Below are 20,753 nucleotides of genomic sequence, written 5' to 3'. Positions count from 1 at the left end.
CACCTCCTGTTTTAAGTTCGGGTCCCTAATAATAGTCATTTAACCACCATGTGGGAGTATGTCTCTGAATATGAGGGAGGGTAAAGGTGCAGACTACTGATGCGTGATCTGAGCATGAAATTGTGTCAATTTTAGCCTATTCTAATAAGGCAATGTCATTATGTTTGAAAAATAAGTAGTCCAACCTACTATAAACATTGTGTGGATGAGAGAAATAAGTGTAGTCTTTCACAGAGGGATTCAATAATCTCCATGAATCGATCAATGCATTATCTCTAATAACTTCCTCGCCATGGTCAACGTTTTTTGGGATAAGCTTGATAGACCCGATGAGGAATCAAGCTTAGGTTCAAGTGTGATATTAAAGTCACCTCCTATTAGTAGAGTGCCTTCCCCCAAAATCATTTTGTACAGACATAGTCAGTCAGAGCTGATAATTGTTCTGTGGGGGGGGGGGAGGATATACAGAGGCTATAGTGTATTTAAGATCATTAATATGTCCCTTTAATATCACATACCTGCCCAAGGAGTCTGCTCTCACATCCAATGGGGAGAAACCCAGGGCATCTGAAACCAATATGGCAGTGCCTCGTTTTTTAGTTAGGTAGGGTTTACTAGTGTATAATGTGTAGAATCATTTGAACCTTAATTTTGGCACCTGTCCTCTCTTAAAATGTGTTTCTTGTATAGGCATTATATACAAGTGTAACCAGGGGTGATCCTGGCCCCTCCGCCGCCTAAGGTGGCAGCAACTGCTGCTGCCCCCCCTCCCCCGGAAATTTGCTCTTAAAGTACCAGGAGCAGCATTTTGCTGCCCCTGGTACCTAGTGGGGCGCTGCCGCCTGAGGCGACAGCCTCAACTCGCCTCATTGGCGAAGCACCCCTCTGGCAACCACTTCATGTCCTGACGGAGTCTGTGGCGCTTACAGGTATTGAGACCTTTCACATTGAGGGTACATATGTTTTCCTTAACAGGATGGCAGAATAGATATGATCAAATAACAGTAGTCAGGTTACTATGTATATCACCTGTCTTTGGTATATAGAGTAGATAAAATAAGTTATCAGTATAAAATAGGTAAGAGAAGAGAAGGGATGACCAGTGGGTGAGATGGGATAAGATGGAAAAGGGAGAGAGCAAGAGAAAAATCATAGATAAGAGAAAAATCCCCAAAATTCAATTGCTGTCTCTCCAAGTCTTGACTATTTGGCCTATAATCTGACCCAGGTACTTTCACCTTACAGCATCATGAATTGTTTCATCACTATCATCATAAATACTCTGACCTCTGTTAACAATCTAAACATTTCTAAATATCTAAAGAGAAACATAAATAAGTAACAGGAAAATATTTCCCAAGTCACCCATGGCAGACAATTCACCAACATGGTTTAATCCCGCCTATCAGGTCACTGGACAGGAAAGAGTTAACGATCGGTATAAATACCTTGCTCCTCCCAGCAATCCTCGTCTTTTTTCCTGTCCAGGTCACGACAGGCTGCTACAGGCTGCTACAGATGGCTAAAAGGCTGCTAAGCTTACCATACCAGAGTGGGTCTCTCTCTCTCTCTCTCTCTCTCTCCCTCCCCTCTGATGCCTCCAAGTGCACCCTATACGGGTTGTGGTGAGAAGAACCCGTTGGGCAGGGTTGTGTGCTGGAGCTGCTGTAAGAATTCCCTCCTAAAGGTAGAGAGGAGGATGAAGCAGTCCAGAGGATCAGCCGTTTCAGATGGATTCGAGGCTGGGTAAAGTGTTTTGTTCCATGGAAGAGCACACGCGCCAATACTGACGCGGACGCGCGTCGAGTACGGACGCGGAAGCGCGTGTAAGACGCGCGCCTGAGTTGACGCGAACGGAGTGACGCGTGCCGGAAGTGATGCACGCGGAAGACGCGCGCTCAAAGAAGACGCGCGCCCGGAAGTGACGCGCGACCGGACTGACGCGCGGGAAAACGGCGTCAGGAAGTGACGCAATAAGAAGACGCTGGCAGTGTGTGCAAGGCTGGCGTTTTGGCTGGATGTGATAGTACACTTCGCCGGAAGTTGGAGAGCGTTGGTTCACTCGGCTACAGACTGTGAGTGCCTTTCCAGTGGAATCTTGCTTTTGTAATTGAATTTATGCTTATGGAATAATGTGTTACAGGTTACTATGGATCAGCCTGGCTCTGGAAAAGGATCTCAGCCCAAAGGTCCTAGCCTACATATGTCAACTGAATTGCAGAAAGGGGAGCCTACTCTCTCAAAGAAAGCGGCTTCAGCTACGGACCCAGTAGCGTCTGCAGACCCTCAGCCTTCAGGAGCCCCACAATTGGATGCTCTGGTCTCCATCATCAAGCAAGCTGTAGTACAAGGCATGCAAGAGGCTACTGCTTCTACCTCTGGGGTACAGAGGAAAGCTAAGAGGGTCAGAGATTTGCCATATGAGTCTCTATCGGACGTGTCAGATGAAGAATTGTATTCTCCAGGGGACGCACATTCGGAACTCTCAGAGGAGGGAGAAGTGTTTTCTGAGGAAGAGATTGCATTTGATCCTACAGCGATAGAGAATCTGGTAAAGGCAGTAAGGAAGACGCTATGTCTTTCGGAAGAGCTACCTAAGTCTAGTTCAGCAGATAAATTCTTCCCATCGGTCAGGAAAAGACAGGTGACTTTCCCGGTGCATGATTCAATTAAGGAAATCATCAGCTCTGAATGGAAGAGAACAGAGAAAAAGTTTATCCAGGGGAAATTTGCAAAAATATCCGGTGGAGGAGTCTTTCTCTAAATTGTGGGACAATCCGCCTAAAGTCGACGCTGCGGTGGTAAGGTTGGCAAGAAAGACGACGCTGCCAGTGGATGATGCAGCAGCTTTCCGTGATCCAATGGAGAAACGGATCGAAACCAACCTCAAGAAGACGTTTATAGCGGCAGGAGCAACTTGTAGACCGGCAGTAGCTATGACCTCCACATCAAGAGCTATGAAGGTGTGGTTGAATAACCTGGAAGATGCTATTTCTTCTAATGTCAAAAGGTCTGGGTTACGTGAAATGTTGTCTGAATTGAAACTAGCGGTGGATTTCATGACAGATACCTCTATAGATCTGGTACATCTAGCTTCAAGAACTATGGCACTTTTGGTGTCCTCAAGAAGGGCTTTGTGGTTGAAGCCATGGCTGGCGGATTCAGCCTCTAAGGGGAATTTATGTCAGTTGCCATTTGAGGGAGAGATGCTCTTCGGTGAGAAACTCGATTCCATCATTAAGAAAGCTTCCGGGGGCAAGAGTGTATTTTTGCCGCAGGAGAAGAGATTCAGGCGTCAAGGGGGGAGGCCTAGTTCCCCCATTAACAGGTCCTTTCGGGGTTCAAGACAGCCTAGATATGGAAGGACTGCCGGAAGACAGACAAATTGGAAGCCCACAAGGGGAGAAAGTAGGCCTCCCAATAGGAGAAGTTCTACTTTCAGCTCAAGCCATACGGAGAAGAAGCAATGAGATCAGGCCGGCTCAGGCCAGCAGAGTGGGGGCACGTCTAACATCCTTTTATGCGGTCTGGGCCTCAAAAATCAGAGACCAATGGGTCCTGAGGGTGATTCAGGAAGGATATCAGTTGGAGTTCCACAGGGTGCCGTCTCGCAATGTGTTCAAGATGTCTTCAGTCCCGTCCAGGTACCAGGTTCGGACCAAGTTCGGACCAAGTGTTACAGGAGTATGTAGATCAACTCCTGAACTCGGGGGCAGTGGAATGGGTTCCGAAGTCCCAACAGGGCTTAGGTTTCTATTCGAAGCTCTTTCTAGTCCGGAAGGCCTCGGGGGCATTCAGACCGGTACTGGATTTACGCCCTCTGAATCAGTTTGTCAACTGCAGGCGCTTCAAAATGGAATCACTGACGTCCATCCTACAAGCAGTTCCTCCACAATCATGGCTAATAAATCTGGACTTGAAGGACGCATATTTCCATGTACCAGTGCACAAGACACACCGGAAGTATCTTCGATTTGCTTTCAGAGGTCAACATGTCCAGTTTACCTGCCTTCCCTTTGGCCTCTCAACGTCCCCAAGAACGTTTACGAAAGTCCTGGTCACGGTCGTGGCTTTTCTAAGAGTAGAAGGTGTGCCTATATTTCATTACCTGGACGACATTCTGTTGGTGGCTTCATCAAGAGAGGAAGCTCTGAAATTCAGGGACAGAACAATCCTGGTACTCCAACAGTTCGGTTGGGTAATAAACTGGGAGAAGAGCAGCTTACTTCCGTCAAAAAGGATGGTCTTCTTGGGTGCACACCTGGATACGCAGGAAGGAATAGTTTCACTTCCTCAAGAAAAGATACAGCATATATTGAGACAAATAAGACAGTTCAAAGAACAACAAAGAGTCTCAGTAAGATCATGCATGTCGGTCCTAGGTCTCATGGCATCTACGATCCAGATGGTGAAGTGGGCCAGGTGGCACATGAGGCCTCTCCAACAATTCTTCCTGAGGGAGAATGCTTCAAGACAGTTGAAACTAAATTCACGAATTGTAGTTTGAGGACGCCAAAGACAGTTTAAGTTGGTGGCTGGTTGTAGGAAATTTGACTCAGGGGATGGTCCTCGCAAACCCCCCGTATGTGGTGATCACGACAGACGCTTCAGAGAGAGGCTGGGGTGCAGTACTGGAAGGCCGCAGTGTTCAAGGTCATTGGAACCTGCAGGGTGTCTCCTCAAACATTCTGGAACTACGGGCCGTGAAAGAGGCATTGCTGGCCTTTTCAGAAAAGATTCTACATGCCTGGGTAAAGATTCAGTCAGACAATGTTACAACTGTGTCTTATGTGCAGAAGCAAGGTGGCACCAGAAGCGCCCGACTGCTAAAAGAACTGGCTCCAATAATGACGTGGGCAGAGGAAAATCTAGAAGGGCTGACAGCCTTACATATTCCAGGCAGTCAGAATACGGAGGCAGACTTTCTCAGTCGCAACACCTTGCAACCAGGAGAATGGAGTTTATGTCTGCTAACCTTTCAAGGCGTAGTACAGAGGTTCGGAAGGCCAGAAATCGATCTTATGGCCACGGACAAAAACCACAAGTGCAGCAGGTTCTTCTCCAGGGCACCATGTCCTCTGGCAGAAGCAGTGGATGCACTCCTCCAGGATTGGAGCAGGATATTTGGTTATGTTTTTCCGCCCTTTCCAATGATTTGGAGCGTGTTGAAAAAGGTGGATGTCGAAAAAGCCTTGGTCATAGCCATAATTCCGTATTGGCCGAGACGCCCTTGGTTTCCGCTCCTGCAGAGTTTGGCAGTGGAGCCACCTCTGAGACTGCCTCTTCAGCCGGATTTGTTATCCCAGGGCCCAGTGGTCTACGAGGGAGTGGATTCCCTGTCACTGACGGCATGGAAATTGAAAGGCAGAGGCTAGCAGAATATGGTTTCCAGGAAGATCTGGTGAATTTCTTATTGAAGGCTCGGAGGGCTTCTACCTCGGCTCAATATTACAGGGTCTGGAAGTGTTTCGCAGAATTTGCAGTACAACACAAGTTTGACCCAAAAGATCCTACTGTCCAACAGGTGATTCAGTTCCTGTTTGTGGGTTTCCAGAGAAAACTTAGCACAAGCACCCTGCGAGGTCAAGTCTCCGCATTATCTGCATTGTGTGGTCATTCCTGGGCGGAGGAGCCTCTGGTTAACCGGTTCTTCAACGCAATGAGAAGGGTGTGTCCTTTCAAGAAATCCAGAGTTCCACCTTGGGACCTTACGATTGTCTTACGAGCCTTAATGTCTTCACCTTTTGAGCCTTTGCGGAAAGCCTCGGACTGGCATGTGACGTTGAAAGTCCTGTTTCTGGTCGCTATTACCTCAGCTTGCAGGGTTGGTGAGATTTCTGCTTTGTCAGCAAAAGAGCCAGACACAGTTGTCTATCCGGACAAAGTGATTATGAGACCATCTTTTGAGTTTCTTCCAAAAGTAATCTCCCAATTTCATGCCGATTTGGAAATTACACTACCTTCTTTCTGCCCGTCTCCAAAGTCTAACAAGGAGCGAGAATGGCATACTTTGGACTTGGTGAGGGCCGTTTCGCATTATCTGACGCGAACGAAGGATTGGCGAAAATCTGACAAGTTATTCTTGATTCCGAGGGGCCCTAGAAAGGGTATGGCACCAGCTAAATCTACGATTGGCCGCTGGATTGTCTCCTGCATTGCTCTAGCTTATCGGTTGACAGGCAATGAGATTCCTAAGGACCTGAGGGCTCACTCTACAAGAGCCATGGCTACTTCCTGGGCGGCGGAAGCCAAGGCCCCGCCAGACCTCATCTGCAAGGCTGCGAGGTGGACATCTTCTTGTACCTTCATTCGTCATTACAGACTGAATGTGATGTTGTCTCAAGATGCAAAGTTTGGAAGAAAGATTTTGCAATCTGTTGTTCATGCTAAATAAAGTTTTTTGGTTGATCGATAATGGTCCCTCCCTTCTTTAAGCTTGGGGAAATCCCATGTTGGTGAATTGTCTGCCATGGGTGACTTGGGAAATATAGAAATTTTTTCATACTCACCGTAATTTCTATTTCCAAGTCACTTCCATGGCAGCATTCACCAACTTCCCTCCCTTCTTCTGGAGTTTGTTACTAGACGAGGATTGCTGGGAGGAGCAAGGTATTTATACCGATCGTTAACTCTTTCCTGTCCAGTGACCTGATAGGCGGGATTAACCCATGTTGGTGAATGCTGCCATGGAAGTGACTTGGAAATAGAAATTACGATGAGTATGAAAAAATTTCTATATTTCCCCCTATAAGAGAGGAGCAGAGGCCCATCGGTTATCTTTTCAGAAAAAACAGTAGACTGTAACATATAGTAAGGAGGAAGGCCACTATCAGAGAGTCAAATATTCATTTAGTCATATTGTATGCTGCCTGATTGGCAACTGGTGAAAGCCATGGGAAAAAAAAAAGGTAGTTCAGCTGTACTATTTCACCGTGAGCATGGGGTAGGAAAAGCTGGTCACCACTCAGTCCCATTAAGTTATGTGCTAATAAGTTGGTCAGTCCAGATTTTTTAGTTCATTGAAGGTCAGTGGAGTTTTCACAAAGTTTAAATCCTATACTTCTGCCTACCCCTGTCATACTGTTCTGCCTTGTCATTGCTTCATACGGTATATAGCTTGTGTACGTTTCTAGGCAAGTTACAGAAGTTTTTAAGTTACATAAACTGCATAAATTTAGCACAAGGTTAAGTAATTTTCATAACTTCGACCCATTCCGATTTTAAGTTTACCAGGCCTGGGACAACCGTGAACTGTACACTCCAGTGATGAAAGGACTGATTTGATTTATGAATCACCTCTGTAAAGAGTTATAGGGGTGATTCACCTTCAAATAACTAGTTGTTTTCAGATAGTTCACCAGAAATAATGACTTTTTCCAATGACTTTCTATTTTCTAAGTGTGACCGTTTTTCTAATATTGAAGTGTCAAGTGTCTTTTTTTTTCTCCTTCTGATGCAGCCCTTGGTGGGGGAGGGGTCGCCAACCCTGTAAACTGTTCTAAATGAATACATTTAGTTGATACATTTCTTATCTTTGTCCCTGCTGAGCAGAATCTCTGGGTTTCATTACAGGCAGCTGTTAGAATTGATGCAATAGTTGCTCATACTCCAGAGATGCTGCTGAGAAATGGATCAACTAAATGTTGCAAAATTGTAACCGTTTAGAATCTGCACTTGAATTACTGAGCTGCCAGACTCAAACACCAGAGACATGAACATTCAACTTTAAACTTGGATTTTGGAAAACAGTAAAAAATAAATAATGGAAAGCAATTGAAAAAAGTCTTTATTTCCTGGGAACAATCTAAAAACAACTGCATTGAAAAAAGTGTTTGGAAGGAATATGCTGCCATTATACCAAAGAAAGGATAACCATTTTTATGTTGCAGGAATAATAGATTGTGAATTAATAACTTAATTTCCCCACATAATCAAATACATTGTTAATTGTTGCCTTATCAGATCTCTGCCAGTGTAAACTCTGAAGATTTAAAGTTTGTAGACTCTGCTGAGACATGTGCTTGATGTTTAATATATCACAAATGCCTCTAGCCTACTTTACAGTTTGTCAGAATATTTCAAATACCAATACACTGAGATAAGCAAAAGCACTAAACCAATATACAACTCCTGCTGGAAAGAACTTAAAGGACGTGTTTCATTATAATTATATATCACTGTAATTTAAACCCTATCGTCACAAAAAGTGAAATAACTTCAGATACATTTATAGGCATAAGTCATATTAACTATTTACATTTGCGTATTATATATCCTCTAGATATTTCTTTCCATATGCACTCACCTGCTAACCACCTGCTCACCAGCAATACTGTTAAAGGGGTGGTTCACCTTTAAGTTAACTTTTAGTATGTTATAGAATGGCCAATTCTAAGCAACTTTTCAATTGGTCTTCATTATTTATTTTTTTTATAGTTTTTTAAATGATTTGCCTTTTTCTTCTGATTCAAATGGGGGTTACTGACCCCATCTTAAAACAAATGCTGTGTAAGGCTATACATTTATTTTTATTGACACTTTGTATTTCTCATCTTTATATTCAGTCCATCTCCTAGTCATATTCCAGTCTCTTATTCAAATCAGTGCATGGTGGCTAGGATAATTTGGACCCTAGCAACCAGATCATTGGAACTACAAAATGGAGAGCTGCTGAATAAAAATCTTAACTGAAAAACCACAAATAATAAAAAATGAAAACCAATTGCAAATTGTCTCAGAATGTCCCTCTCTACATCATACTAACAGTTAACTTAAAGGTGAACAACCCCTTTAAGGATTCATTGTCCAGCAGACCCAATCTAAAATGGAAAGTCACATTCTGCTTCTGACAAATGCTTTCTATAATCTGTTCCTTATCTTAAAGCCTAACAGGCTTTATCTTGGGGAAGGGAGGGATTAGCTCCTCTATGGGGGTAACCTACAACACATAACTGCGTCAACTCTTATTTGAAACATTTGGTCTCCTCAGAGACCTGGTCGAATTTATCTCCTATTTTTATTAAACCAAGCTCGACCAAACTCCCATCCACAATTTTATTTTATTTATCAGTAAAATAACTCGATAAAATTGAGTGCAAATTCCAATCTTTCAAATTTTTCAGGTTTCATGCACGAATCACTTTTTCTTTTGGGTTAATGCCCGAAAACCACAAATTTTTGAGATCGGACTAAACTCAGTGCAGATCACAATATCGTAAAAATGTAAAGGGACATCTGCCATTGACTTCTACATGACCTCGACAGATTTGAGATTGCGGATTTTTTTGAAGCTTTGGGGTATAAATCTGAAAAATTCTATTTTTTTTTTTCTCTCTAAAAATTCAAGTTTTTGCCCAAAAAACCTTGAGCAGAAAAATCGAGGTTAAGTAAATAACCCCCTAAATTTTGGTAGATAAAAGCCAATCCCCAGCCCTGTGTGCTTTTAGTCTTAAGCAACAACCTAGAGAAAGGGAAGGGTACCTTTATACAAAGCACATTATTTCTATTTAATTACAGGGGAAGGTAGTACGGATAACATTAGTGCTGTACAATAAAACTAAAATAAAAGATTTATTTAAATTAAAGGAGCAAACTATTTCCTTTAAATTAATATGGCTAAGAATGCCATATTTTATATAGTTACTGCCCCAGTTGAAAGGTTCAGAAGCTCTATAGTAGAGCTGCCCATCAAGGATTTGTGAGGTTACACATAGCCTATGTGTTCTGGGCAACTTTTGAGAAGCAAAGCTTTGGGGTCATTGCAAATTATCAAGCAGAAAATGACTTTCAGCTGTCAGAAGCGCTGATTATTAAATTCTTGTTTCTGAGGTGCCATGTACCAATAATCTGAATTAATTACTAATCAGCCTTATATGGTGTCTTTAATATTCTGTATATACAGTATATTGTGAGTCAGTTCCGAAGCTTGGGTAACTGACAGCAAGCAGCACAGTGCATGTGCAGTGAATCTGCAGGCAATAACATGGGGAGCATCTTTAGAGGCACAGATGTTCTCTACTAAACAGCGGTGTTTACCTTGGGCTGGTATAGAAGTACAAAACCTACTGTACAACATATGTTCTGTACTTCTTTTGTCAGGTTTTAGTTCTCCTTTAAGAGAACTACGCTGATGCAAAGCACCTTATGTCGATCTGTAGAGATCAGAGTACCACACTTCCCCCTTTATTTACATATGAATCAAAAATTCATTGAGAATGTTCAAAGAAGTTTTTATCTTTTATTACCATGTCCCTTCCCAGAAGCAAACTTATGTGAATTAGAGATTGCTAGTTCCTCAGGCTATTAATCAAAGCTCTGTAGTCACAGTCTGTGTGGGATACGGTCTTCTTTGCACAACAATACATGGTAGTGTGTGTTTTGTGAGTCGCAGAGGACAAAAGGCATGTCAGGCCCCCCCCCAAGCTTTTCACATAACTACTCTGGGCTGTCCCATAGGTGTGTAAACTTGTGATAAGAGGAACATACCGGAGTGGCCTTGCTGAAGGGTGTGTGCTAGTGAGAAACAGGAAGTGGCTGGCTGTGCTTCTGGCAAAGGATTCTCCTCTTATACTAGTGCAGGTGTTCAGGCACACGACTCTTTCTGCAGGCTACACTTTTTCTATACAATACAAATACTTTGCTAAGGAGATATGAGCGTGTTACAGCTTAAAGAGCTATCAAAGTCTGACTTGTACAGGAGGAGAAAGGTGCGTCCTGACAGCCTGGGACTTAATGGCATTCATGCAGACAAGCTAAGGTGAGCTGGGGGGGGGTAATGGCATCATCTCATCTTATTTATTTAACTGCTAATCATCCAATCTAGGTTACACCATTAATATATAGTTTATCATACCACATCCAGTGAAATCAGATTGAGGGTTTGGCACTTGTTAGATTTTAATAGATGGAGCAACAGTAATTTGATACATACATAGTTGATGTAATAACAGAATATTTTTGTTTTCTCACTTCACATTGTAAAATTAAATACTGAAATGCGAGGCTCATCCATGTTTTGAATTGGTTAAAATATCTGTTATCTGTATTTGAGCTTTCTAGGAAAGATTAACACTTAAATACTACATGCCTGACACAGCGGTGTTAGTGTGGTGTTCGGAATGTCTTGTGCGTATCACCCTGCTGTGGTGTCTTGGCACATCCTCTTCGTGTGTGTGTTGATAGTGCAAGTTGGAACCTGTTTCTTCTCCTATCTTCTCATGGGGTGGTTGTGCTGATTAAAGGGACTTGAGACAGAAGAATGCTGTAGAGCTGCTCTGTGACCTCCAATAGTCAGCCAGCAGGGAAGGCTTTATAATGCAGAGCACACTAAGGAAATATTGCTGCACTGTACATATTGACTTTGCTTCTCGTCTTGACTCCTCATACAAAATCCAATTGCTGTCTGTATGTACTAAAGAATGCAGGCAGGGTTGTGTAATCTAATGGTTTCAGTAGGTAACCAGACGCGATGCATCATGCCACGTTTAACTCCTGTTGGTGCCTTATGGAGCAGATGCAAGGCAAAGATTAACTCATTTTAGCCTATGCGAGACATTATATGTAAAATGCATGCAGGAACATTTGGTAATTTTACATGAATACAATCAACTAAAAAGAATGTTATATTACAGATGGGAAAAGACTAATTTTTTAAATGTAACAATGTTTTTTTTTTTATCTCCATCACTTTCAAAGAGAAAGAAAACTTTCACTAGATAAATCATTCCCTGTAGCATATGTAATCAGTAGGCCTAAGTGTTCAACTTCAAATTCACGCAGTGTTAAAGTTTCTGAAGCCAGAGGGTTGACCATTGCCTGAATGTCATATGCTTTTTTTGATGTTTGCAATACCTTTATGAACAGTAGCTTAAAGGGATACTGTCATGGAAAAAACATTTTTTTCATAATGAATCAGTTAATAGTGCTGATCCAGCAGAATTCTGCACTGAAATCCATTTCTCAAAAGAGCAAACAGATTTTTTTATATTCAATTTTGAAATCTGACATGGAGATAGACAACACATTCAGTTACATTGAGAAGGAAAAACAGCAGCCTGCCAGAAAGCATTTCTCTCCTAAAGTGCAGGCATAAGTCACATGACCAGGGGCAGCTGGGAAATTGACAAAATGTCTAGCCCCATGTCAGATTTCAAAATTGAATATAAGAAAAATCTGTTTGCTCTTTCGAGAAATGGATTTCAGTACAGAATTCTGCTGGAATAGCACTATTAACTGATGCATTTTGAAAAAAAACCTATTTTCCAATGACAGGATCCCTTTAACTTTTTCACAAAGTGATACAATGCTCATACAAGGATTGCTCAGATTTGCTCTGTCAACTGCCTCTTTCTGATTCATATATTGATAATATTCTCAAGCGTTAGATTCTCGGAAATTGAAAGTTAAATGTCCCTTTGTTAGATAGAAACAAAGATTACATTTAGACTTTACTAAATAGCTGAAACTAATGCGACAACAGCAGTGTTCTGAAACAGCTTGGAGTAGGTGGATTCACTATAGTTTTTAGTCATCCGTGCCATCATGCAATTAGTAACTGGAGACATATTTATATCTGTATGGCGGCTGTATATTTTATGTCATTTCATCCGACAGACTGCTGTTTAAAGAGATACGGTCATGAGAAAACATGTTTTTTCAAAACGCATCAGTAAATAGTGCTCCAGCAGAATTCTGCACTGAAATCAGTTTCTCTAAAAAGCAAACAGATATTTTTTATATTTAATTTTGAAATCTGGCATGGGGCTAGACATATTGTCTGTTTCCCAGCTGCCCCTAGTCATGTGACTTGTGCTCTAATAAACTTCAGTCACTCTTTACTGCTGTACTGCAAGTTGGAGTGATATCACCCCCCCCCATCAGCAGAACAATGGGAAGGTAACCAGATAGTAGCTAAGAACAGCACTCAGTAGTAAAAATCTAGGTCCCACTGGGACACATTCAGTTACATTGAGTAGGAGAAACAGCCTGCCGGAAAGCAGTTCCATCCTAAAGTGCTGGCTCTTTCTGGAAGCACATTACCAGGCAAAATTACATGAGATGGTTGCCTACACACCAATATTATAAATAAATTAAAAAACTGGGTCAGGAATTCAATTTTATATTGTAGAGTGAATTATATGCTGGGTAAACAGTGTAATTTAGAAATAAAATAAAAACTACACCATAAAATCATGACAGAATGCCTTTAATAACTGAGGATTACTGTCACAAGCCTCTGTGTTTCACTCCACTCTCTGGACTTTATCAGTAGAATTAAAATCATAGCAGGTTCGAAATAACCAGAACCTGGCCAAGGGATTCGAGGCAGTCTTTCAGATAACAGTGTTTACAATATATCTTCCGGATATGTTATGTTACAAGGGGTGAAATTGTTTGGGAAAAAAATTAATAAAGGAAATGTAATACTTAAAATTCATGTAATATGACGATCAGTTTCAGTGAAATGGAGTGGTTTGAATGGGTAGTTCACGTTTGCTTAAGGCACTGATATTTTTACACTTTCATTTTCCAGGGCTGTTATATTATGTATGCAGAATAAAACTGCCTTTAAAAAATAGTTACAAAATACAAAACTCTGCATATAAAGTCTATTTTTACATAGGTAGCTGCACACACGCAAGTCCCAAATTTTAAAGACCACCGATCACATCAAAATTGTTTCCACCCCTGTGGTGCAGCTAATAGAGCCTGCATTCTGGTTGGGACAAACAGTAGTACAGGTATGGGACCTGTTATCCAAAATTCTTGGGACCTAGGGTTTTCCTTGTAGCGGATCTTTCTGTAATTTAAGATCTCCATACCCTAAGTCTACTAGTATATCATTTAAACATTAAATGTCCCCTTCCAGAATCCTGATACAGGTATGGGATCCATTACCCAGAAACATATTATCCAGAAAGCCCCATATTATGGGAAGCCCATCTCCCAAATACTCCCATTTTAATCAAATAATTCAAAATTCTAAAAATTATCACCTTTTTGTCTGTAATTATAATAAAACAGTTTTACCTTGTACATGATCCAAACAAAGATATAATTGATCCTTAATGGGGCAAAACAATCCTATTGGGCAAACAATCCTATTGGTTTTAATTCATGTTTAAATGTTTTTTTTTTTTAGTATATTAAAGGAATGGAGATCCATATTTCGGAAAGACCACTTATCCAAAAAACCCTAGGTCCCAAGCATTATAACCAGTCCCATACATGTACACACATAATGTGCAAGCTGTGGTACTTGCTCATTATCTTCATTTGTGTTCTCTAACATAGTTGCCTGCATTGGGAGCTACCAGCTTGTGAGGGTGGTTTTCAGTGGGGGAAACTAGTTTGATGTAGTAAGTGCACTTAAAAATTTGCTGCCAAAGTACCAGAATCCAGTACATTGACTTGCATGGTAATTGCCATCTAGATCCTGGAAAAGCGTTCTGACATTTTTGGGCTACCTAGAGACTTTGTACTCTGCTTCCTGCCCTGTATTAGTGATGCATGGGCCAGCCCAAAACCCACAGGACTTACTACTACATTTGAGTGGATGGTGGGCCCAGGATCCACCACCCAACTCTCCACTACTACTCATCTGGCTCAACCTTCACTGCCACTTTTAATTTATATATTGTACTTGTGCAAGCCCCACCACACCCTCTGGTGATGTATAATTAATTGCAGTTTATCAGATCAGAAAAGGGGGGGCATAGGGTCTGCACTGGTCAGCGGGTTTGTTGACCCACCATGTGCCATCGCCCTGACACCTGCAAACATTTAGCACCATCATGCAGCTGTTTAAAAGTAGTACAAATGCTATTCTATTAAAAAATGTTACTTGCTTTTTATGACTGAAGATTTTCATTCATCCAGGTCATGGTATATCTAGTATAGGTAAATCTAATTTTTTTAGATTTACCTATACTAGATATACTTGTCTTTTAGTTTCTGTAAAGCAGGGGTTGCAGACTCAAATATGTGGTTTTAGTCAAGTTGCTGCCTTAGGAATTGCTTTAGTAAATTGAATTCTGGAAGTGTAGTCTGTTCTACATTCAACGTGGCTGGGGGCAGGGTTTTGAGAGCAATAGAAAAAGGAAAATACTATTTTCCTGTTGACCAAGACCAGTATGGATTTCTTATACATTAGCTCTATGAGTAAGGGTCCTCCTCTTTCCTGTGTCTCTTTAACATGTGCCACTCAGGAGCTGATTTATCCAGATGGATGTCCAGCAGTTCAGTCTGTTGTAGGATTTTTTCAGAATGTTTCTTATGGACACATATAAATGTAAGTGGGTACAAAGGTATTTACTTGTCTCATGCCATACACACATTGCCTAGATAGCAAAAATGAGAGTTTTGGTTCTCCCATAAGGCATCATGGGCGGAGACATGCAAATCACTCCTTTGTGTCCCTTTGGCCAACTATGCATCCAAAACCGCTGGTTTTAGCACAGATACAGCCTAATGGTTCAGAGCCATATATCCAAACTTGTAGACAGCCTGTTTCGATGTTGTAGCACTGATGAGATCTAACAAGATCGAAACAGGCTGATGTGCGTGTCTCCGCCCATGATGCCTTATGGGAGAATCAAAACTCTCATTTTTGCTATCTAGGCAGTGCTGTGTGTATGGCATGAGACAAGTAATCTGATTCCAGAAGGCATCACTTTGAATATAATTGCTAGCTAAGGGCTTTTTGGCTCCTTTCAGCCCATCTCACCCTAACCAGATTTGTAATTGGATACTTGTGTCAGTTCATCAGCATGTGTGCAGCTGCTTTGAGCAGTAGAATGCCATTGTTGGTGACATTAGATGGGCATTTATTGTGCAGTATCATTGTTCTCTTTTGTTCTCTTTTGCTTTTAACATGATGGACACTTTGTATTTATACATGGACAATTTCTGAACTTTGGACACTGTTTATCACAAGGACTCTTTCTGGATACTTTCTGAGCTCCAATAATCACTCATGGGAGCGCTTACACTAAATTGGACTAATTATGCAAACAAAGTGTGGGGGAGGCAGGTTGGGTGGGTTTAAATAGTCACTGTGTTCTGTTCACCGTTACACTTGAGAAAGGCCACCTTTCTGGGCCCAAAACATGTTGTCAGTTAGTCTGAAATAAACCTCACTTAAGCAGTATTCTGCTTGTAAAGGTGGCCATAGACACACAGATCCTATCGTACGAATCGAGGTGCCGACAGGTTTCGTCCGGCGGAGATCGGTCGTTTGGTAAGGTTTGATTTTGACCCGACCGATCCCGCCGGAGCCCATAGCACATCATAATCGGATCGTTCGGCCATACGGTTGAAGAATCAGATTACCCCCAATATAGCCATGATCGTTAATGGCATATCGGGGAAAGATCCACTCATTTGGTGATGTCGCCAAACGAGCGGATCTTTGCGTCTATGGCCACCTTTAGAGTGCTAACCTTTTCACTATCTGTAGTAGCGCAATTACTCCTCAAACAATGTTTGAGGAGTAGGGGAAATTACCCCTCAAAAAATGTAGGTCTCTATAAATTATATTGCATAAAACAGCTCATATGTAAAACCTACTTCATGTAAATAAACCATTTTCTTAATAATATACTTTTTAAGTAGTATGTGCCATTGGGTAATCATAAATAGCCATTTAAAAAAAAAATAATAATGGCAGCCCCCTGGGATCGTATGATTCGCGGTGCACACAAACATACCAAACAACCCATACATGTTCGGTCACATGAGCCAATTAACAGACAGTTCTGTCTTTTGCTTCAACACTTCTTCCTGTTACAGTTAGATTTGTAGTATTTCTGGTCAGATGATCTCTGAGGCAGCACATAGACCATCACAAAATGGTGGTTTAAGGCAAGAGAGGTAAAAGGGCAATATTTACTTAAATACTGTATATATTCCAGTTTGATAAGATTCTTTAATATGTTGCTCAAGTATTCACTTTGAGGGTATAGTTTTCCTTTAAGGCGGGTGGTGCGCCTAAAAGGATTGATGATCTCTGTGTATGTACTGCATAGGTAGTGTGCTGGGAAATATTTAATGTTAGCAGTAGAATGCCATTGTGCACTGCTAATAGGAACTGCCATATTGCTCATCATCTTCTGTGGGACAGTCAGATGCTTCATGTATGATTTGGCTACATGTGGGTCTACCACTTCTTCTTTTGTTAAATTTTTTTTTTTTGCAGGAACCTTTTGGGGTTTCTGCTAATAGTATTCAGTGCGAGCCCAACACCCAACAAAAATATGCTGACAATTTGGCTGAAAATTACAGACCTGCCTAAAACTAGATTGGTCACTAGATTCCTCATACAATCACAGTTAACTGTTCTATGCTTATTGCAAACTGATAACATGTAAATGGATTTGGTTTTAATTTGCAATCGGTACAGTTTTTTTTATGTTTGTTCCAAAATATCTGTTCAAAAATTCCTCTGCTATAAAGATGTCAGATTGACAATGTTGTCTCCTGTGGTCAATACTGTTTTATACATAAAACAATCTGTTAATCCACTCGTGCATGCACATATACTGATATGTGAAGAATATATGTACACACACACAGCGATATGAGAGAGATTTACATGTTTCCTTATTGTATCATCCCCCATGGCATCTGCTAAACGATTACATGTTTACTTATGGCTCAAAGCTTTTGAGTGTTCGTTTTATCACAAATATACCTCCTATATAGTGCATTGTTGGATTTAAATTTCTAGTACTTGCAATGTTAGAGTATTGTTTCATCTGCCTCACCATATTCTGTTAAAAAGGCAAGCACTAATAAAAATAATAATAATAAAAAAAAATAATAATAATGGGTTCCTTTCCCCAACTTAACTATTTCTGTTAAAGGTCAGGCCAGAAGGTGAAATTTGTATGCAGGCATTTCTATAATAAGTATACAGTCCAGTGCCAGAGAGTCTGGTGTCGACAGAGGATACAACCCTATAAGGACCTTCAGGCGTGTAAGAGGATTTCCAGCAGAGGCTGACACTTTGTTGTTAGTCAGTTACATCATCTGGTTTCTTGTCACAATAAAAACAATAAAGCTTACAAAATGCAGCCCAATGAAAAAATGTCAGTCTCTTAGATTATTTCTTGCCGACCCCTTCACAGTCTCTCAACTGTACACAAATCCAAAATCGAATATATAAACCCCCAAAAGAGGGAATACGTATAAGGAGCGATCAGCGCCTGTGGCAACAGAAATAAAAAACAAACATAGCGCAATACGTTTGCAATGTAGAATATCACCCCGTGCTTGCACTGGATGTTAAGTGGATGTGTTTTCCCCTTTTTCCTTCAGGTGGCTATTAGTGAATGAAAGTGGCAATTCAAGTGAACAGAGGGGCGGAAGAGTGCTTTTCCTATGAAAATAAAATATATTCCAAGGATGCAGGTGCCTCCACCTTCTATATAAAATGCCTACTTACAAACCACTGGCGTGGTATAATGCGTTTAATATGAAGCTCTCTCAGGTTTTCTCCTCCAGTGTTCGACTCCGTGACGAACCCCGACCCTGCCTGTCCCGGGGCAGGGGGGGTCTCTGACGCCCGGGCACTAGGTCTCCCTACTTCCCCCTAACAGCAGCGGACACCACAAGGCTCTACTTAGGAGCTAGGAGCTGTCTGTTAAGAAAGTAGAGCCTTGTGGTGTCCGCTGCTGTTAGGGGGAAGTAGGGAGACCTAGTGCCCGGGCGTCAGAGACCCCCCCTGCCCCGGGACAGGCAGGGTCGGGGTTCGTCACGGAGTCGAACACTGGAGGAGAAAACCTGAGAGAGCTTCATATTAAACGCATTATACCACGCCAGTGGTTTGTAAGTAGGCATTTTATATAGAAGGTGGAGGCACCTGCATCCTTGGAATATATTTTATTTTCATAGGAAAAGCACTCTTCCGCCCCTCTGTTCACTTGAATTGCCACTTTCATTCACTAATAGCCACCTGAAGGAAAAAGGGGAAAACACATCCACTTAACATCCAGTGCAAGCACGGGGTGATATTCTACATTGCAAACGTATTGCGCTATGTTTGTTTTTTATTTCTGTTGCCACAGGCGCTGATCGCTCCTTATACGTATTCCCTCTTTTGGGGGTTTATATATTCGATTTCTTGTCACAATGTTTATAACATCTTTCATATTTCTGCACAGTCCTAGCCTAGCCCAAAGTCATTTCGCTACTGCTACTTAAAAATTCTGCCATGTGTTAGAAACTAAGTGGACAGCATATCACTGCTCAGTGGTGGGCAACAAGCAATATTTTACTGGCCTTAGTTGAGGACCCTGACTACTCAAAAATGTTGCTGTTAATTTAATACAGAACCTTTCATTAAACAATGACAACCCTTCCACTCACATCCAGTTGCAGTATCTATGTTAAGATTAAAATGCAAGCACTTGATTAATTTCTTCCTTACTCTTGGCTTTGTTTTGCCCTTTATTCATCAATTTGAGTGCAACTTGCACTTAATGAAGCACCGTATTATTGGCTTTTAATGTAGTAATTTAAAAGATGTTTGTGAGTATTCTAAAATCAGTGCAGACAGCACAGCTACCTGGGCAGAGCATAGATTGAGCATCACCAACATACATGTTTACAGACAAGAGGAGGTATAATTGTAATCAGTTTATATTGATCTCCATGCATGCATGATTTTTTGCCACCTATACAGTCCCCCAGGTGCCTATATAGAAAAGTTACAAAAAACATGTAAATAAATGCCCTGCTGCATAATGCTTGTGGAGCTGTGTCCTGCACCTATGCTGATTGGCCCTGCACCTTTATAGAATAGTAATTTCATACATGCATTTACTGTTATGGGAAGGTCACACGGCAGATTCAGGGAGATTTAGTCACTCGGCGACTAATCGCCTCTTCTTCTGGTAGACAATTTCCCCAAACTGCTTTCCCCTGCCTTCCCGCCAGCTATAAGGAAAAATCACCAGCAGGATGGCACTCATGAGGCAACTTTGGCGACCGAATCTCCCCATGTGACCTTGCCCTTAGAGATATGAGACCTGTTATCCAGAATGCTTGGGACCTGGGGTTTTTTAAGTAAGGGACCTTTACATAATTTGGATCTTTATACCTTAAGTCTACTAAAAAATAATAATAATGTAAACATTAAATAAACCCAATAGGATTGTCTTAAGGGGTTATTACAATATATCTTATCAAGTACAAGGGTACTGTTTTATAATAGAGACAGGGGAAATCATTATTAAATTTCTTAATTATTTGATTAAACTGGAATCTATAGAAGACGGCCTTGCCATTATGCAGAGCTTTCTGGAGAACAGGTTTCCGATAAGGATAAGGTGATACGGATAAGGTGCTACAAGGGATAATGTATCGCATACACTGGGAGTTTTGGTCACAGTTACCTTTCATTGAAAAATTGGCTGCATCGTCTGAGATACACTGATAGAAATACATTACATGGAACATTACAGGGACTGACAATTCCTAAAGCTAGACAATAAAACAGATTTTTTTTCTAAATAAAAGACAGGGTGCAACTGTGTCAGTATGCATGAATGAAACCTTTGTTCAGTTTTATAATTTGCTTCATTTATTCTAGGTAGATATATATAGTTCATTTAATTATAAAGAAGTTTCTCTGTTTCTGAGGGAAAGAAAGATTTGTCTGTAAAAGACACAGCAGACTGTGTTACAGAAAGTATGCTAACTACAGCTTTAGTCAGTTGGCTTGCACAGAAGCTCAAATCTTATATTGTGCTTTG

The 20,753-nt window shown here is 41.3% G+C and overlaps 1 protein-coding gene across 4 annotated transcripts in view; it reads left to right on the top strand.

The window, feature by feature from the left end:
* The window catches only part of lims1.L (LIM-type zinc finger domains 1 L homeolog), a 77,279-nt gene that overhangs the window by 33,875 nt on the left and 22,651 nt on the right, over positions 1–20,753 (top strand). The window contains exon 1 of one of the 4 annotated variants that reach the window (XM_041580957.1): positions 10,468–10,756. In XM_041580957.1, coding sequence (XP_041436891.1) covers positions 10,650–10,756 — 107 coding nt within the window. In that variant the 5' untranslated portion in view covers positions 10,468–10,649. 4 annotated transcript variants of the gene reach the window in all.

The sequence above is a fragment of the Xenopus laevis genome, chromosome 2L (assembly GCF_017654675.1).
Source record: "Xenopus laevis strain J_2021 chromosome 2L, Xenopus_laevis_v10.1, whole genome shotgun sequence".
NCBI lineage: Eukaryota > Metazoa > Chordata > Amphibia > Anura > Pipidae > Xenopus > Xenopus laevis.
Note: the sequence above shows the minus strand (reverse complement) of the source record. Positions and strands in the feature narration are given on the sequence as shown.